The sequence below is a fragment of the Balaenoptera ricei genome, chromosome 14, assembly GCF_028023285.1.
Source record: "Balaenoptera ricei isolate mBalRic1 chromosome 14, mBalRic1.hap2, whole genome shotgun sequence".
Taxonomy (NCBI): Eukaryota; Metazoa; Chordata; class Mammalia; order Artiodactyla; family Balaenopteridae; genus Balaenoptera; species Balaenoptera ricei.
Genome location: NC_082652.1, coordinates 19,475,130 through 19,492,642, shown reverse-complemented (window position 1 = coordinate 19,492,642; position 17,513 = coordinate 19,475,130). Strand labels below are relative to the sequence as shown.

The 17,513-nt window shown below is 51.6% G+C and overlaps 1 protein-coding gene across 1 annotated transcript; it reads right to left on the bottom strand.

The window, feature by feature from the left end:
* Window positions 1–1,950: 1,950 nt before the first annotated feature.
* Window positions 1,951–15,022, bottom strand: SELPLG (selectin P ligand). Its single transcript, XM_059894132.1, has 2 exons — window positions 14,912–15,022; window positions 1,951–3,990 (listed from the first exon to the last, which is right to left on the bottom strand). The coding sequence occupies exon 2, from the start codon at window positions 3,983–3,985 to the stop codon at window positions 2,633–2,635; it is 1,353 nt and encodes a 450-aa protein (XP_059750115.1). The 5' UTR covers window positions 3,986–3,990; window positions 14,912–15,022; the 3' UTR covers window positions 1,951–2,632.
* Window positions 15,023–17,513: the final 2,491 nt, after the last annotated feature.

Genomic DNA, 17,513 nt, shown 5'->3' with positions numbered 1-17,513 from the left:
AAGCACTGCAAATCATACCTTGGGCACCAATCCACCCAAGGAGCCAGTTGTTAAATATATACCAGCACCCTACTGGGTTTGGAGCTGGGTCCTGTTTGAACCATCCCTCCTTCATCCTCAGAGACTGGACCAAGGGAGCTCCAGGCTGCCATTGGCTCCAAGAGCTGGTGGCGGGCGCCCCCTGGTGGCTGCTTCAAGCACCCACCATCCCTGCTGCTGACAAATCCTGCACCTTGAAGAGAGGGAGGCAGAGGGGTGGTCCTCTTCCAGTAGAGATGGAGAACCAACGTCCTGGAGCAGAGGCGCTCAGGGAGCCCTCAGGGGAACGTGGAGACCTGCTCCCTGCCCAGACGGACGGGGAAGCAAGACCCCAGAGGGACTGCCCAAATGTGCCCCCAAGTCCTTCAGCCTCTGGGTCCCCACCGCCGTGATGTGGAGCTCCCCCCCTGACTTTTCTGATCACTGCCAAAGGCGAAGTGAACTCCCGTTGTTCCCTTAGGAACCGGCCTTCTGCAGGGTCAGCTGTTCCCGCCCACGGTAGATAACCCTCTCCACCAGCGCCCCTGCCAAAGCACCTTGAGCACAACTTCCTGTGTATCACACTTGTTCTAGAGGTTCAGGGGTGGGGTGGGGGAGGGTAGAAGCAGACAATTCTCCGCTCCCTGATTCTGTCCCCCACGGCCCTGCTGCCTTTCGTGTTCCTCCTGCCTTTCCCCAGTCTCTCCTGTTCCCCCAACCCGTCTCTCTGAGCTGCAGCCAATACCCCTCAGATTCAACATTTTCTCTGAACTCTCTCTCTGTGTAGGTAATGCCCTGGAGTGGAGGGGTCCTGCATTCCCAAAGAGGCCCCTGGAGGTATTTTTCTAGAAGAGAAAAAGTCCCCTGAGATGAATGTTTTAGAAGGTAGAAGTGAGTGTGTGTGTGTGTGTGTGTGTGTGTGTGTGTGTGTGTGTGTGTGTGTGTGTTGTCCTTCTCCCTGTACAAAAATGACTAAAAGGCGTTGGGAAGCAAAAATCAAGAGTTTGAATCCCAGCTCAGGCACTGTCAGGAAGTAAGCCAGGCTCTTCACTTCTCTTAAGCCTTTGGCTCCCTGATCTGACCCTCAGGGTCCACGTGGGTTTCAGTGCTTAAGTAGGGCCACCCGCTGTCCTGATTGCTGGAGCTGAAAGTCTTATATCCCACGATATAGGACTTTCAGTGCTAACATCAGGGCAGTCTCAAACAAACCGGGACATCTGGTCACTCTACACTTAAGTCGGGGACAAGCTAACTTATAGAGCCTAACCCAGCCTGCTGCCTGTTTGTAAGCAAAGTTTCAATAGAATTCAGCCAAACCCATTCATTTATGACACAGAGTCAATCGCTGCATTCATGCCACGATGACAGAGTCGAGAAGTTGCAACAGAGGCCACGCAGCCTGCCGAACCTGAGATATTTATGGTCTGGCCCTTTAAGAAAAAGTTTACTGGCCCCCAACTCTACATGACAGGTGGTCAGTTGTAGGAAGGCCTTGCAGGGTGTGGCCAGGCTCCCCCTGTGAGGAGGGGCCGCTGGGTGTTAACGGGAGATGGGCCCCATGTGGAACAGAGGGGTCAGGGTGGGCTTCTGGGGAGGATGGCATTGGTGTTTAGAGGGGTATCTGGCTGAGATTTGGCGGGGGGAACCAAATTCTGTGGGCTTGAACTGGGTCACGGGAGGTGCTGAAGAAAGTGGTTCCCGAGGCCAGCACCCTCTGTCCTCCAACAGCCTGAACCCCGCCTCCCAGCTGCCCAAGGGTACAGCAAGATGTGCCCTGAAGTAACCTCAACGGCCCGTGCAGGGGTCTTCCTGAGGGGCCTGGGGCTGGGCGTGAACAGCAGAGGACCAACTCCCCACCTGAAGGAGGCACCTTGGTACCTTGATGCATTCGTTCAGCCATCGCTTGTTTACCAAACATTTACTGAGTGTCTGTGCTCTCCCGGGCCCCGAGCTGGGCCCTGGGAGACTTCGGTGAACAAGGCAGAGCCCACCCTAAAACAAGGCCACAGGGGGAGGCGAGGGAGGGCGGGACGGGGGTCACTCTATCATCAGATGGAAGCTCATTGGTCCACAAAGTCCCAAAGAAGCCTGTAGCCTTGGGCTTTCCAAGCCTGCCCAGCCCTCACATACCCAGCCCTCACCCTGGGCTCCTGGGAGAGATACCCCAAATGGGGAGTGACAGGAAATGAACTCAGGAATGCCGTATTCCCCCCCAAAAGTGCCCCCTTCCTGTGCGGTGACCATGGCCACCAGAAGAAAGTGGCAGTGGGGGTGTGGGCAGGGAACCCTGAGTCCTCCTGGGCACATGGGGATGGGATTCCAGCAGCTGTGGGAGGCGTTAGAGGGGGCCAAGAACACATGGGAGGCAGGGAGGTGGGGGAGCCTCTCCAGCCTCCACTGGAGGTTCCGTTTGTCAGGCCTGCTTTGGTGCCTGGACCTTGGCTGCTCTCAGTCCCGTGTAGGGTGGCCAGGGTTCCCACCCTGAACATTCCCATTCCCAGGGGGCTCCAAGGAAGCCCGGACCCATGGCACAGAGCCTGGGTACGGGTGGTGGCCCAGCAGGCTGTGGAGGCCGCTTGGGGGGCTGGTCCTGCTCAGGCAGCCGGGCCGGGAGCTAAGGGAGGAAGCTGTGCAGGGTGAGGTCATCCCCCTCGCGGTCCTCCCCGGGCCCCGCCTTCAGGCCCTGGCTCTTGGCCTTGGGCAGGCGCCCGTTGGCCATGGCAGCTGGCCCCTCACCCCCCTCGGGCAGCAGGGACGAGATGCAGACCATCTCAGTGGGGGAGTAATTGCGCACGGGGTACAGGTGGTTCTTGCGGGACAGGCGGATGGCCAGCACCACGGTGCACACGAGGAAGACGGTGGCCACCAGGGCCAGGATGAGGATGGCCAGCAGGCACTGCTTCACTGAGCTGGGGTCAAGCAGGCCCTCTGTGGGGCTTGGGGCCACGGAGCTCCGGGGGAAAAGACTCTGACCATTTTTCCATTTGTGGATCAAGTCATCAGATGAATTGCCAACTGCCACAATGGTGCTCTTGGGAGGATCAGAGGGCACAGGAAGGGCTGTGGTTAGGCCCCTTGTGGTAGCAGGTCTTGTGGGCAGGGTCTTCACAGTGGCTGGATCTGTGGGCAGGGCCCCTGTGGTAGTGGGCTCCATGGAAAGAACTGCTGTGGTGGCCAGTTCCGTGGACAGAACCTCTGTGACTCTGGGTTCCATGAACAGGGCCTCTGTGGCAGTGGATTCTCTGGACAGGGCCTCCATGGCAGTGGGTTCTGTGGACAGAGCCTCCGTGGCAGTGGGTTCTGTGGACAGGGCCTCCGTGGCAGTGGGTTCTCTGGATAGAGCCTCTGTGGCAGTGGATTCTGTGGACATTGCCCCTGTGGACAGGGTCTCCATGGCTGTGCGTTCTGTGGCCGGTGCCATTGTGCTTGCTGGCTCCGTGGGCAGGGTCTCTGTGGACACAGCCTCTGTGGCTGCAGGCTCTGTGGCCAGTGCCATTCTGCCTGCTGGCCCTGTGGACAGGGCCTCTACTGCAGCTGATTCTGTGGCCGGATCCTCCGTGATGGGAGGGATTACAGTGACTGGTTCTTTGGTCAGAGTGACCAGTATGACCAGTTCCATGCTCAGATTCCCAGTGGCTGCCCCTCCTGCATCCAGGACAGCAGGGTCCCTTATGGCCACCTCCAGAGTGGTTGGCTCAGGTGTTAAAGGCCCTGCAGACGCTCTCTGCTCCAATGTTCCCATCACAGGCAGAAGCTTGGGGGCCTTGGTGCTATAGTTAAGCATTTCTGGAGGGTCCGTCTGTATGTCATAGTCATATATGTCGGAGTCGTCCTCATCCACTTCTCTTCGGCCACGGACAAGCAGGGGGCCTGGGGCCTCCTCGGCTCCATCCTCTAAGGTCTCCCACAGCTGGAGGCTGCGGCCAGGGCCCAGCAGGGCCAGGAGCAGTAGGAGTTTCAGAAACATGGCACCTGGAGGGGGATACGGACAGAGGGATGTCAGGAGAGCTGTACCCCTGGACCTGCCAAGCACCCTCAACGGCCACAGCTGGGAGCACATCTGGCCTGGGGCATCCTTGTGATCCAGCACATGCCTGGTGCACAGAAGACCCTCAGCAAACAGCAGCTATTATTACTTAACAACATCAATGAATCCATCTCGGGGGTAGCCCTTCAACTCCCTCTACATGGTGCATAGAAATGTTTTTGCCTCCTTATTCTTTTTTATTAAAACTTTTTATTTGTGGGCAAGACAATCTACTGGGGTGCGGAAAGATAATATTAGATCTTCTAGTTATATTAACTTTTATGTCACTTCTTAATTTCTCTTTTTGTATACATTTATAATATATTATGAGTGCAGTGGTACTTGTATACAATTAATAAATAGATCAATGTTCCTATATCGTCCACTGATGGGGTCCATGAGCAAGAGTTTGGTGGCTTCAGGTTTGCAGGATAAAGCTGTTCATTTGGCCCTTTGAGGCCTCTCAGAGTCCGATCCTGACTCCTCTCTCCACATCACTCTGTTCCACTTTCCCTTATCTTGGCTCCCATCCCACACAGCCCTGTCCTGTCCCTCAGATTCTCAGTTTTCTCATCCTTTCTTGGTGTCTTGGCTTGGCCCAGTTCCCTTTGGCCGGGTCCTCACTTACATGATGGGGATGACAGCACCTATCCGGAGACTATTGTGAGGATAAGATGAGGTGATACCTGCAAAGCCCTTAGCACCTTGCTCCCATCTCCAGCTCCCACAGAGGGCAGCTACTTCAGTTCTTTCAGTAAATCTATCCCATAAGTCCTCAAGGGCCCAGAGCCATCAACTGCTCTATCTGGGGCCAGGAGATAAACTCAAATCTTTTCTGAAGAGGCTGGACTCAGCGAGTTGACATCCATCTCATTTGCCTGTGAGTAGGAAGGGCCACTGTCCATCCTGGTATCACCCCTCAGCCTCCCGAACAGGTAGCCAGAAAGGGCAGTGCCTTTCCCTTTGGACACCTCATTGATCTTTCTGCTTGGCCTTGTGAACGCTCATGCCTTCTGGATTTCCCTCTCTCCCCTTACGCTCCCCCTGGCACTGGCTGGTGTCTGTGGGATTCAAAATCTTGCAGCTGAGACTCCTGTGGTGACCAATAGCTGTGTTCTGGGGCAGGATTCATATATCACTCGATTTCCTGACATAGCACCCTTCAGCAATATGCAGTCCCAGGCACAGTGTCTGGGGCAGAGCCTGGATAATTTCCAGTACCTTTCCTTGTTTGTTTTTTTAATTGGAGTATAGTTGATTTAAATGTTGTGTTAGTTTCAGGTGTACAGCAAGGTGATTCAGGTATACATATATTGATACATATATCTATTCTTTTTCAAATTCTTTTCCATTTATTCAATACCTTTCCTTGCACTTCATGTAATTCAGGGCAGAGAGCAATTGTTCATCATTCTTTGAGTGACTGTAACTCACTCATGGATCCCTCAGCTTCTAGGCTCAATCCAACCTCTCACATGTTAGTTAGAATTATGATGGTTTCTAAAATGCCAGTCTGATTTTATCTTAAAATAATTTCTTAAACCAAACTTGATGATATTTGCACCAGACACATCTGGCTCTCACAGTTGTCCTCACTTTACTGAGGAGGGATGAGGCTCAGAGAGGTAGAGCAACTTGCCCAAAGCCACACAGCTGCCGAGTGGCAGAGATCAGATTCGAAGCCAGCGAGGACTCAGGAAGGCTTTGTGGAGAGACCTGATCTAGTTGGAGGGGCAGAAGGAGCAAAGGCTTGGAAAACAGCTTAGCTTGATGGGTTTGTGGCTGCTATTGGGGATCCAGCTGGGGAATGGAGGGCAAAGTAAGAATAAGGAGGACCTTGAAGGCTGTATCACCCAGAAAGGTCAGCCCCCTCTGTACTGGGTGCTATGAAGGGCACAAGATTGAGGGCACAGATTGTGGGGTCTAACAAAATGATGTTCAAGTCCTAGCTCTGTCCATTACAAGAGGAATGACCTTGACCCAGATCTTTGCCTTTCTGAGCCTCAGTTTTATCTGTAAAATGGGAACAACAAACACTACCCATCTCACAGGGCTGTTGGGAGAATGCAATGAGATGAGGGATTCAAAAGTTCCAGGCTCACAGTAGGTGCTTAATAAGTGTATTATACACACACACACACACAAACATGCACACACACTCTGCCTCTGAACTTGCCTTTGGGAGGCAGACTGTTTTGCACAGGGGGTCGAGTTCCTTCTTGGGGGAAGAGAATATGGCCTAACCTTGGCCCCACTTTCCTGCGGGTGGGGGACTTTAGGAATAAGCCACCAGCTCTAGGACGTATTTCATAACTATGAAGACTCACACCCACCACCCCCACTTGGGCAGTTCTCGGTTCCTGGAAGGCAGAGCCCTCAGTCACTTCCTGGAAGCAGAGAGGGAGAAACAAAAACAGAAGACCCAACCCACCAGTTCCTGGGTCGGGGAGGCAACTGGGCGAGTCAGGGAGGCTGGGAGGGTACTATGGAAGGGACCAGGTTGTGTTCCCCAATGTGGGCTCTCCCCCTGCACCCATCCCCACAGTCCCCTGCACACAGAGGCAGCCTGGGGTGGAGGAGAGACCACTTAGCCGCTGTGTAACCTGAGCAGATCGCTTCATGGAGTCTGAGCCTCAGTTTCCTCATCTGTAAAATGGGCGATACTGTCTCAAAGATGAGAATGGAATGAGATGCTGCAGGGAAGATTCCCTGATGCTGGCATCCAGCAGGGGGCGCTGTGGACAGAGGAGCAGAGGAGAGGGGGCCCTCCAACTCAGGGAGAGTACAGAGGTGGCGACCTCCCTACCTCCCTACATTAGGGAAGCAGTTAGGGAAGCTGCAAAGACCTGTGTGAGAGCAGAGACCTCCCCGCCTGTTTGGGATGCAACCGTGAGCACTAGGAAAACCAGCATCTCCCTGCCTGGGCCTGTCTAAGGCGACCAGCTCATCCCAGACATCCGCAGTGTTAGCACTGAAAATCCCTCGTCCCAGTCAGTCTCAGGCAATCCAGGTGCCTAGTACCTGCCATACTGTGGGCTTCAAGGGGAAGGGACCAGGGACACAGCAGCCTCTAGCCAGGCCGTGGCTGGGCAGGCTTCAGCCCATGTGACTGAAACCCACATGGCTCCCAGAGGCTCTGTGGCTCCAAAGAGCCACGCAGTTAACAAGGAGAGGAGCAGAGCATAAGCGCTGTGTATGGCAGGTAGGATAATAACTTTAATCTTCGCTAAAACACATTTATGATGCATTATAAAACCCCCAGTGCGGATGGATCATTTCATTATCTCATCATCTGGGGGCCTCATTCATCTTCACCTCCAGCACTGGCTGCTATGGTTCCTGTTACACAGATTAGGGAAGCAAGGCTCAGGGCAGTGAAGTCACTTCCTTCAGGCCCCACCTTTCACCTCTTCTCTCCTCTGATGGCAGGAAAACAGTCACTTACCACAGGAGTGGGGTGGGCAGGGCTCAGAGAGAGGGGCAAGGAGATGCCACATCCTATTTTTCTTGTTGCTTGCTTAACGGAGGTGGTCAGACACTGCCCGTTTCCTGTCTTCACCCGAAACCAGGGTGCTTCTTCCCCAAGCCCCACCCAGGCTGTGTGGAGGAGCGAGCTGCCAGGGGCCACACCCCAGCTCTGGAGACTGCGCCACATGGCTGCCCTGGACCACTCAGAAAAGATGCTTGTAGGACTCAAGAAGCTTGGGACCTCCCGTTTGGAATCCTGAATCCCAGGAGTCCCGGCATTCAAGAGCTTGAAATCTCAGGATCCAAGACTGAGCATCTCAGGGTGTGGGTTGAGCAGCCTCGAGAGAGGGGATCCAGCGGAGGCCCAGGTGTCCCCCGAGATCGCAGCACAGGTCTGAGTCCTGCTGCACTGGACATGTAACCCAGCAGGACCCTGTGGGGCCTTCCCAGGACAGACCCCTCCCCCATATCCTCTGCTTTAGCTCCTCCCTGAAGTACCTAGATAATAGTATCTGATGCACATTTCCTGAGTTGTTTTACGGATGCTAAAACCCCCACCAGATGGAAGAAATTAACTACTTGATGACCCCAGACCTGGCGTGTGAGGATCGATAATGTTAACCCCTGTGATGCCACCCTGTTACCTCACCATCGACCAATCAGAGAATTGTGCACGAGCTGATCACAGCCCCTGGAACTCCCCTCCCTCACCTGGCATTTAAAACTGCTTTGCTAAAACTCATCGGGGAGTTTGGGCTTTTTGAGCACTAGCTGTCCTGGACTCCTTGTCTGGCGCCCTGCAATAAATGCCGCACTTTCCTTCACCACAACATGGTGTCAGCAGATTGGCTTTACTGCACACAAGCGAGCAGACCCCAGTTTTGGTTTGGTAACAGAGAGGATCTGGCCCAGCTCAGGATCAAATCCAGTAACAAACCAGATCCAGTCCCAGTTCTGTCGCTTACAAGCTGTGTGATCTTGGGCAACTGAACACACCTCTCTGAGCCACAGGTTCTTCACTTGGAACACAAGATACCAGTAGCGCCTACACTTTGTGGGGTTGTTATGTGTTGAAGTGAGCTGATCCAGGTTGAGCGTTTAGCACATAGTAAGTGCTCAATAAAGGCCAGCTGTTGTCATTGTCATTCTGCATGTAAGGCCACATCCCTGAAAAATCTACAGCCCTGGGACAGCTTTGACACACTTCTGACCTTGTCAGTCAGAGAGAGCTGGGGCCAGGAGCCCCAGAAACCTGTCTCCACAGCAAGTCCTGGGTGCCATACACAGCCTTGGTCTCCTCTGGTTTGTGTATCAAGTGTAGACAATGTGCTGGACACTGTTCTAAGAGCTATGCATGAACTATTAACTCACTCGGGCCCCACAACCTCCTCGTATTAACCCCACATGAAACATGGGGCAACTGAGGCCCACTTGGTGCTTAAAGTCACATGGCCAGTAAGAGAAGGAGCAGGAACTTAAACCTGGTTGGTCTTGCTCCAGAGCCCACCTCATAGTCACAGCTCTGTACCACTTGTGAACATGACCTGGCCATTCTCCGGAGCCGAAGCAAATGCTCCCTCCTCCAAGAAGCCTTCCCAGATTGCCCAGGCATCATTAGTCTGGTTGTTTAAACCTTTTTTAAAAAATGTTTGTTTACTTTCAGAACATTCATTCCCATCAGCTCATAAACACGAAGAGGACAGGAACCACAGACATCTTACGGCTCACGCTACACGCCCAGGGCTTAGCAGACGGGCAGGTGCTTGGCGGACGCTGTGACATTGGTCCACTGGAGCACAGGCACTGTGGCTGCCCTGCTGCCCCCACCAGACCACAAGTCTCCACAGGATCCCTGGTCCCCACAGGCCTGGCATCCTGGGGGCTCATTAAAGGCGTGTTGCAGGAGTGGACACAGGAGTGAGGCAGGGCAACAGGCATACAACTGCACAGGACGTGCCATCTGCAGGATTTTGGCCTCACATTTGTCATCCTGCACTTCCCAACCTTTTCTAATCAATTACCCCAGCCCTATCAAGAAGCCTTTCCGACATTACTTTTCCTAATTACCACCCGCGCCCATGAAATTTTAATACTGCAGATATATCTATTGAATGTTCTGTGACCCTTTACAGGGACACAAACCATAGTGATAGCTAAGATTTTTTTTGCCTTCCCTCCCACCCTCCAAAAAACCCAACTCTCAACTGTCGTACCCAAATTTGCTGGCCTGGTACAGAGGAAGTGAGGTCCTTTCACAAATGAATTCATTGAGACTTACACCTGGTTTTAGTTCAACAACTGACAATTTTCAGAGGATATCTGTCTGTCTGTAGACAGATGGACCAGCACACAGACACACGCACAGATACACACCAGCCATCTGTAACAGAGAAGAACAAGCCTGACTCCATCTTGTATTTCTGTCTTTAAAAGATGGGGAATGTTTCAACTATCCCTAAAGAAAGTCCTCTGGGGTGCATGTTGGATAAGTGGTCTGATTACAGCTATGAACCCATGAGTAAGAGGAAGATGATATTTTATTTTAACAGTGTGTGGCCACAGTACCTGTTAGGATCTAAGGAATGGTGGCCTTTGAATGGCTCTCTAAATTACAATGCAATCCTGAAATTAGAGCAATTCTGTGAAGAAGCAGGGAAGAATGATAAAATCCCCTACATGCAAGCATTTGTGCTATTACATCAGGATGAGAAAAAGTCAGACAGTTGTCGCCTTACGGTATAAAGGCTTGAAAAGAAACCCAAGGCAAGAGCTGTCACACAGGAAGAAAAGGAAGGGAACAAGAATGAGGATACATTGCTCCAAACCTTAAACACTCCCCTGGCTGAGCTGGGGCCCAGCCACTCCAGCCACTATGCCAGTACATCTACCTCTTCCACTGCCTCCCATTCTTCTTGCTCCAGCCCCAATTCCCAACACCGGGGCTCAGGTAGTGGTCAGACTGGCTTCCTCTCCTTATAGGGATCAATTATTTTCCTGGGCACAGGGACCTCGTCTGGTATCACCATCTAAGACCCAACAGGGCACCCAATTTGGACTGGGAGCCACTCCCAGAGCAGGGCAATTATCCAGTAGAGTGCATAAATGAAAATGGCCAGCTGGCTGGGTTTCTATGGATGCACAGTCCCTTGTCAACCTTGGACTTGTTTAATTGGACAATCCTCCTTATAGGGAGAATCCTTTCCGAATGACAGAATTGTTTGCTTCCATTTTTGCCACCCATCACCCTTCCTGGACAGACATACACATTCTTCTCAACATGATCCTTACAGGAGATGAAAGGAGAATGGTCACTGATAAGGCCAGGGAAGAAGCGTACCAGCTCCACCTAATGGACCCAAATGGTACACCCAAAGCCCACCTAGCAGCACCCACAGTTGAAACAAATTGGGATCCTCAGTGAGGCAGCAATGCCCTTATTAGAACACTGCCCTAAGTGCATCTTGGCAGGACTTCGAAAAGGGGTCCCAAAACAAAAGAGTTTGAAAATATTCAAGAAATTCAGCACAAATCAAATGAAGACCACTCGGAATTTTTGGAAAGGATTTATCAGACCTACAGACATTATACTGATGCCAATCCCAAGGGCCCTAAAAATACTAGAAAGGTAAACATGAACTTTATCAGGCAAAGTGCCCCAGATATCAGGAGAAAGTTACAAAAATTAGATGGTGCATTTGGAATGATTCTTTCTCAGTTGGTAGACATTGCTTTTAAGGTATTCAACAGCAGAGAACACAAACAGAAAAAGAAGGCACAAGGTGAAATGTACTTTTCTAACTGTTGCATTGGATTCCTGGAAGACAGGAGGCTCTGAGAAAGATAAGCCAGCACTAGGTAAAGAACAATGCACTTATTGTAAAGAGAAAGGACATTGAGAAAGAGAATGCCTGAAATTAAAGAACAAGAGGGCTAAAGACATGGAAGCAACGTAAATGTCCAACAACAGATGAATGGATAAAGAAGATGTGGTATATATACACAATGGAATACTACTCAACCATAAAAAAGAACCAAATAATGCCATTTGCAGCAACATGGATGGAACTATAGATTATTATACTAAGTGAAGTAAGCCAGAGAAAGACAAATATCATATATCATTTATTTGTGGAATCTCAAAAAAAAGATACAAAATAACTTACTTACAAAACAGAAATAGACCCACAGACATAGAAAACAAATTTATGGTTACCAAAGGGGAAAGGGGTGGGGAAGGGATAAATTAAGAGTTTGGGATTAACATATACACACTACTATATATAAAATAGATAAACAACAAGAACCTATTGTATAGCACAGGGAACTATACTCACTATTTTGTAATAACATATAAGGGAAAAGAATCTGAAAAAGAATAGATATAAATATATGTATAACTGAATCACTGTGTTGTATACCTGAAACTAACACAACATTGTAAATCAACTATACTTCAATTAAAAAAAAAATTTTTTTTTTTAAAAAGGAGGGCTAAAAAAGGAAAGGAGTGGGGCCTCTCAGATGGTAGAGAGGGAAGAATGTTTAGATGATGAATGAAGAGGCCCAGGGGCTCCTCTGGATTTATGACACTCAATTCAAATATCCCCACAGGAGCCCCAGGTAAAATTGACAGTGGGAAGCAAACTGATTGACTTTCTGGTAGACACAGGGGCAACGTATTCCATGCTAAACACTAAGTTGGCACAGAGAACATCCCAGTCTACCCCAGTCACTGGGGTATCAGGGGAAGTACAGAGCGATCATTTTCAAACCATTGGAGTGTCAATTAGGAAATCTGATATTAAAATGTAGTTTCTTGTACATGCCTGAATGCCCTATCCCCCTCCTGGGCCAAGATTGCCTCTGTAAACTAAATGCTCAAGTGACTTTTTCACCAGGACACCTTGATATCAGAGTCCCATCAGAACATGCTTTAACACCTACAGAGGGCTCTCCTAGAAAACTCAGAAAAGCAGACAGAACTTGATCCCCCTGAGGTCTACAGAAAGGTAAGATGAGAAGTTTGGGCTGATGGTGCCCCAGGAAAGGCAAATTATTCCTCGATTTGGATTGCCTAACACCAAAGTGACAATGGGTTTGCTTTTGTCTACAAGTATAACCCAACAGGTATCATATTGATTGGAAACTACTCATTTACCTTGGGATAAGGCTTTGCTAGTTGCCCGGCGACAGATTACAGCGGCTCCCAGAAGCAAGCTTAAATTAAGCCCTTTTGAAATATTGGATGGTAGGCCATTACAGGTGTCTGCCCAGGCAGGAGAATCTGTAGCTAGTAGGTCTGCAGACTTGGACTTGCAAGCCATCAGAAGATCTTAAGTTGTTGTTAAGAGCCTACCAGCCTCTTATCAGATAAGTAACGATGACTTTACTCTCCCATTTCACTTGTACTTGTTGGAAAGGAAATGCTTTAATAAAGTTATCTGTGTGGCCAACAGGGGAAATATGCAAAGACAGCTCAGGGCAGAGCAGCCTAGGTGCCCTCATCCCAAGTGCTGGAGTTTATATATATGTTCAAGTGCTTGTCTAAGTGTTATGACAGGGCCATGAAAAGGGGGAGCAGTGTCCTCATAATGCAAACTGCTTATACCCAGCCTAGGACTCGGGAATACTTCCAGTTCCAAGTTGATAAATTCCATTCCACCATCGCCCCCTCCTTGCCCCCGTTCAGCAGGAAGTAGCCAGAGTGGTCATCACCCCTTATCCCGCAAGACTGTGGAATGGACATGGACAGTAGGGAATTGTAACAGAGAAGAACAAGCCTGATTCCATGTTGGATCTATTCCTTTAGCTCTAACCTTTGTGCTCTGTTGCCTCTGCTTAGTCCTACTGGCTCTGCACCTTTGTAAAGGAATGTCACCTACAGCTTGAAATATACATAATATCCTTTCTCAAGGCTCTGCGTCCCGGGCTTGACCTTTAAAGGTATAACACTTTTCCATTCATATAGAGATTAAAAAGTTGCAGAACAGAAAATAACAATTGTCTTGTTGGAAGTTTACAGAAACATTGTGACCAGAACTATGTGGACAGCTGCAAGAAAAAAGGATTCCAGCACCAAGAAGTTTGCAACAACCAGCCACACCCCCTCCCCTTTTAGTACACAAGAAGCCTGAATTCTAACTCAGGTAAGAAGGTTCTTTGGGACACTAGTGGGCCATCTTCTCGGTCTGCTGGCTTTCCAAATAAAGTTGCTATTCCTTGCCCCAACACCTTGTCTCTCGATTTAGTGGCCTGTCCTGCAACAAGAAGTACAACAGGTAACAATCCTACTTCTTTCTAGCCAGAGGCCACCCCCACTGTCTTCCTGCTCCAGCTCAGCAAAGGAGACTGAGAGACAGAGGCCTTGGGTCTTTGTGGGCTCCATGAGGGTCCTGTGGCCAGATGGCGCCACCACAAGTCCAAGCCCGGCCACCTCCCAGCAATGCTGCCGTGGGCTGCTGCTTCTCCCCTCTGAGCCTTGGTTTTCTCATTTGTAAAAAAGGGGGCAGGGTTCTCAGATGATTCCCTGGCCCCTCTGAAGGCCTAGGTTCCCAGGAAGTGCTCAGCCTGGCATCCCAGCCCATTCCACTGAGTTTCAATCCCCCCTCTCTGCCGGCCAAGCCCAGTGAGGGCGGCATCTACCACGTAGGGTGTGGCCTGCCCGGGGCCAGGGAGCCACTTCCTGAGGAAAAAAGAATTCCAGGAGACCAGAGCCTGCCCACCCTGATCCTTGTCTATGGATGTGTGTGTGTGTGTGTGTGTGTGTGTGTGTGTGTGTGTGTGTAAGGGGATACTGCTTTAGCCACCAGCCCCCCACCATTCTCTTTTATGCTCCTAAAGCACCCCAGATACAAAAGTAATAAGAGTATTCTAATCATTATTATTTTCTCCTTTGCTAGCAGTAGTATCTTAATACTAATATTTTAACAATTTGCTGTGGACAAGCATCACTTTCTCAATCCTATAAGGATGTGAAAAACACAGTTTGGAAACACTATTTTTATGGATCCATAGCCTGAGCAAATCCTTTCACCTCTCTGGGCCTTGGTTTCCCAACCATGAAAGAAGGAGTAGGATGATTTTTAGGGAAATGCTCCTGATTTCTCCAGTTTTTTGAATTCAGAGTAGCCCCCAAGCTGGAAGCTGCTGGCAAACCTGACAGGAAAGGCAGGATGGAAGGGAGCAGGATCCGGAAGAGACAGCAGAATAAGGCTACAAGCTCCAGGCAGACCTCAATCCCGAGTGCCCAGGGATTTGGGGTGTCCTTTCCAGGGGCTGCAGCTCAGGCTCTGCCCAGGGCTGCCCCCCAGCCTGCCCTTGGCTGTCAGGCAGGCCCGCTGGTCCCTGGAGACCCTGCCACCCAGCCACTCCCTGTGGTTGTTGCAAGCTGGCACTTACCGTGCTCAGCAGAGCATGAGATGGCTGCCTCGGGGGCCCAGGAGAAGCGGCTTCTCTGTTTGAGCGACAAGGAGCCAGCCTGTGCTGCCAAGCACGGCTGTGGCACCTCTGCCGTGGTCTCAGACCGCTCCAACCCCCAACGGCCGTGTGTAAAAGAAGGAAGCAAAAGTGTGGTTACTCAAGGCCACGTGACGGCCCACACCTCCTTGTTTGTTGCAGCTTTGGGGACGCTGATCAAGCTTGGGTGGGTAGTAGGAGACAGGGCCCTGCTGAGCCCGAGGTTACTCTTGGGTTCCTGTAACCACGAAAACACCTAGAACCACATGGAAACTTGCAGGGGAGGGGTAGTTGGTGGGGGAGGGGGGCGGCCCAAGCTGAGAAATGCCACAGCACTACTCCACGGGGATGGAGTGTGGAGGTGAGAGGGCACCCGTCCTGGAAGGGAGGGAGTGACCAGATGCAAAGGAGGACGGTGGGGAAGCCAGCAAGTAAACAAGTAAACAGACCCTTAGGACACAGTGTGGTCATGTCACCCCAGGGTGAGCAAGGGAGGGGCCCCTAACCCACCCTGGGTCGGGGGGGGAGTTGTCAGGAGACTCTTCCAAGGAGAAGTGGCCCTTGAGATGACAAGTAGGGGTGGGCTAGGGGTGGGCTGGGCGGGCAGGCCAGGGGGAAAGCAGCAGCCCAAGGAGAGCGCAGAGCAAGAGCCAAGGCTGAGAGGCCTGAGAACGCACAGACTCTCAAGGAAGCCAAGGAGGAAGGGCTGTCTCCCAGGGTCTGGCCAGCGGTTTTGTACGTGGTGGGGCTCAGGACACATGCAGAGAGGTTCACATCCTGCCTTGCACACAGGTTGTTTTAAACTGAAAATCAGAGCCCCAGTGGGTTGTTCACATGACAGAACCTTGATCACTTTAGGAAGCTACAGAGGGAAGGGGCCCCAAACTCAGTCTGTACAGACAGGGAAACTGAAGTCCCCAAAGAGGAAGGGAGACCCTCAGAGCTTCCTGCTCCTCCCCAGAAGGTGGGGGAATAGCCAGCCCTCAGGGGCAGGGGCTGAGAAACTCTGAAAGCCTTACGCAGGAGAGGAAGGCCACTTCCCGATCATAAGCATTCCAGGTACGTCTCTTCTAGCCTGGGTTCACAAGCACTTTGGGGGCGGGACAGTCTCTCTGCTAGGATCTGCCCTGGATGTCCACCCCGAATCCCAGCGCATCCTGAACCACGGCCCATCACCAGACCCACGGGTGTGAAGCCGATGGCAAGATCCCTAAGATGCAGCGGTCAAGGAGAGAGAGCGGACCAGGAGTCAGGGACCTGTGTGCCCCTGGGGTGACTTCCCCCCATCCAGGTCCCAGTCCCCCCCCCCACCCCCAGTTCTCTATCTATAAAATAGGAAACCTCCAAAGACGGAAGGTTCTCCAAGAACTGGGGAGGATGCTGATGGCCAAGTCAGAGGGGCACGAGGGTGGCTCTGACAGGAACTTCCAGCAGGCCAATCGCCCACCTGTCAGGGTGGAGAGGGGAACAGCCATGACTTTGCAGCAGGCAAGACCCAGTGAGAGTCCAGCTCTGGGCCGACAGTCTACACAGAGAGTGACTGACCATCCCCGCCTGCCTGGGACTGAGCGGGCTCCTGGGATACGGGACTTCCAGTGCTAAAACTGGGTCAGCTCCAGGCAAACTGGGATGAGTTGGTTGTCCTAGAGCAGGGACCAGCCCCTCCCAGGCCATAGGGCCAGGGGACCTGGTCATTTGTTCTATTCCGAATGGGGTATCAGAGGCTGTTAGCTGCACCTGTGGCACTGGGGTGGGGTACTGGCCAGGGGGTCCAGAGCTAGCAGATGCAGAGCCCCGCATCTCCCAGATGCCTCCTTTCCTCCGTGACCCTCATGCAGCTACAAGCTGCTTCTCAGAAGATTTGGGCACAGCCTGGGGAAAAGTTAATTCTGCCACTGTCCAGCCCCCCGGTCCCTTATGCCCCTATGAGCTTTGAGAACCATCCAGGAGCAGTGCCCTGGAAGGGACCACTCTCAAGACCAGGGGCCTCGTAACTGGCCTTTTACAAGCTGCGTGACCTAGGCAAGTCACTCCTCTGGAGCCTCAGTTTCCTCACCTGCAAAGCCTCGTAATATAAACGCTTAACATTTCTTTGGCCTCTGCCTTGTGCCAGACGCTGTGCATCTATCCGCTCGCAGGCTCCCAGCAGCCCTTGGAGGTCAGGATGCTGAGGCTCAGAGCGAGGCTGTGCCTTGCTCAAGGTCACACAGAGTCAGCGGCAGAGGCCAGGGAGCCAGAAAAAAGCCCCCAACCTCCACCCCTGGCCTGGGATCGTGCTGGCTGAGTATTTGAGTGCTGGTGAATCTTCTCTATACCAGCAAGTGCTCTATGTAAGGGGGAAGGTAATAACTTAGCAGCAGGTAAAGCTATGTCAAGGGAAGACTTGTGCCGCTAAATCTGCCTTGTAGAGGAGGAAATATTGCTAAGAGGATGCTGGTTCTTGGCGCCTGTGCGAAGACCATAAAAGCACAGCACACCTCGTGGCCCATAAACACCTGTAAGATGCAAGCATTCAAAGTGAGCAGGTATCCACTTCCACAAACGG

Bases quoted from the DNA above. Each gene is read 5' to 3' on its own strand.
- SELPLG (XM_059894132.1), bottom strand. From the start codon at position 3,985: ATGTTTCTGAAACTCCTACTGCTCCTGGCCCTGCTGGGCCCTGGCCGC.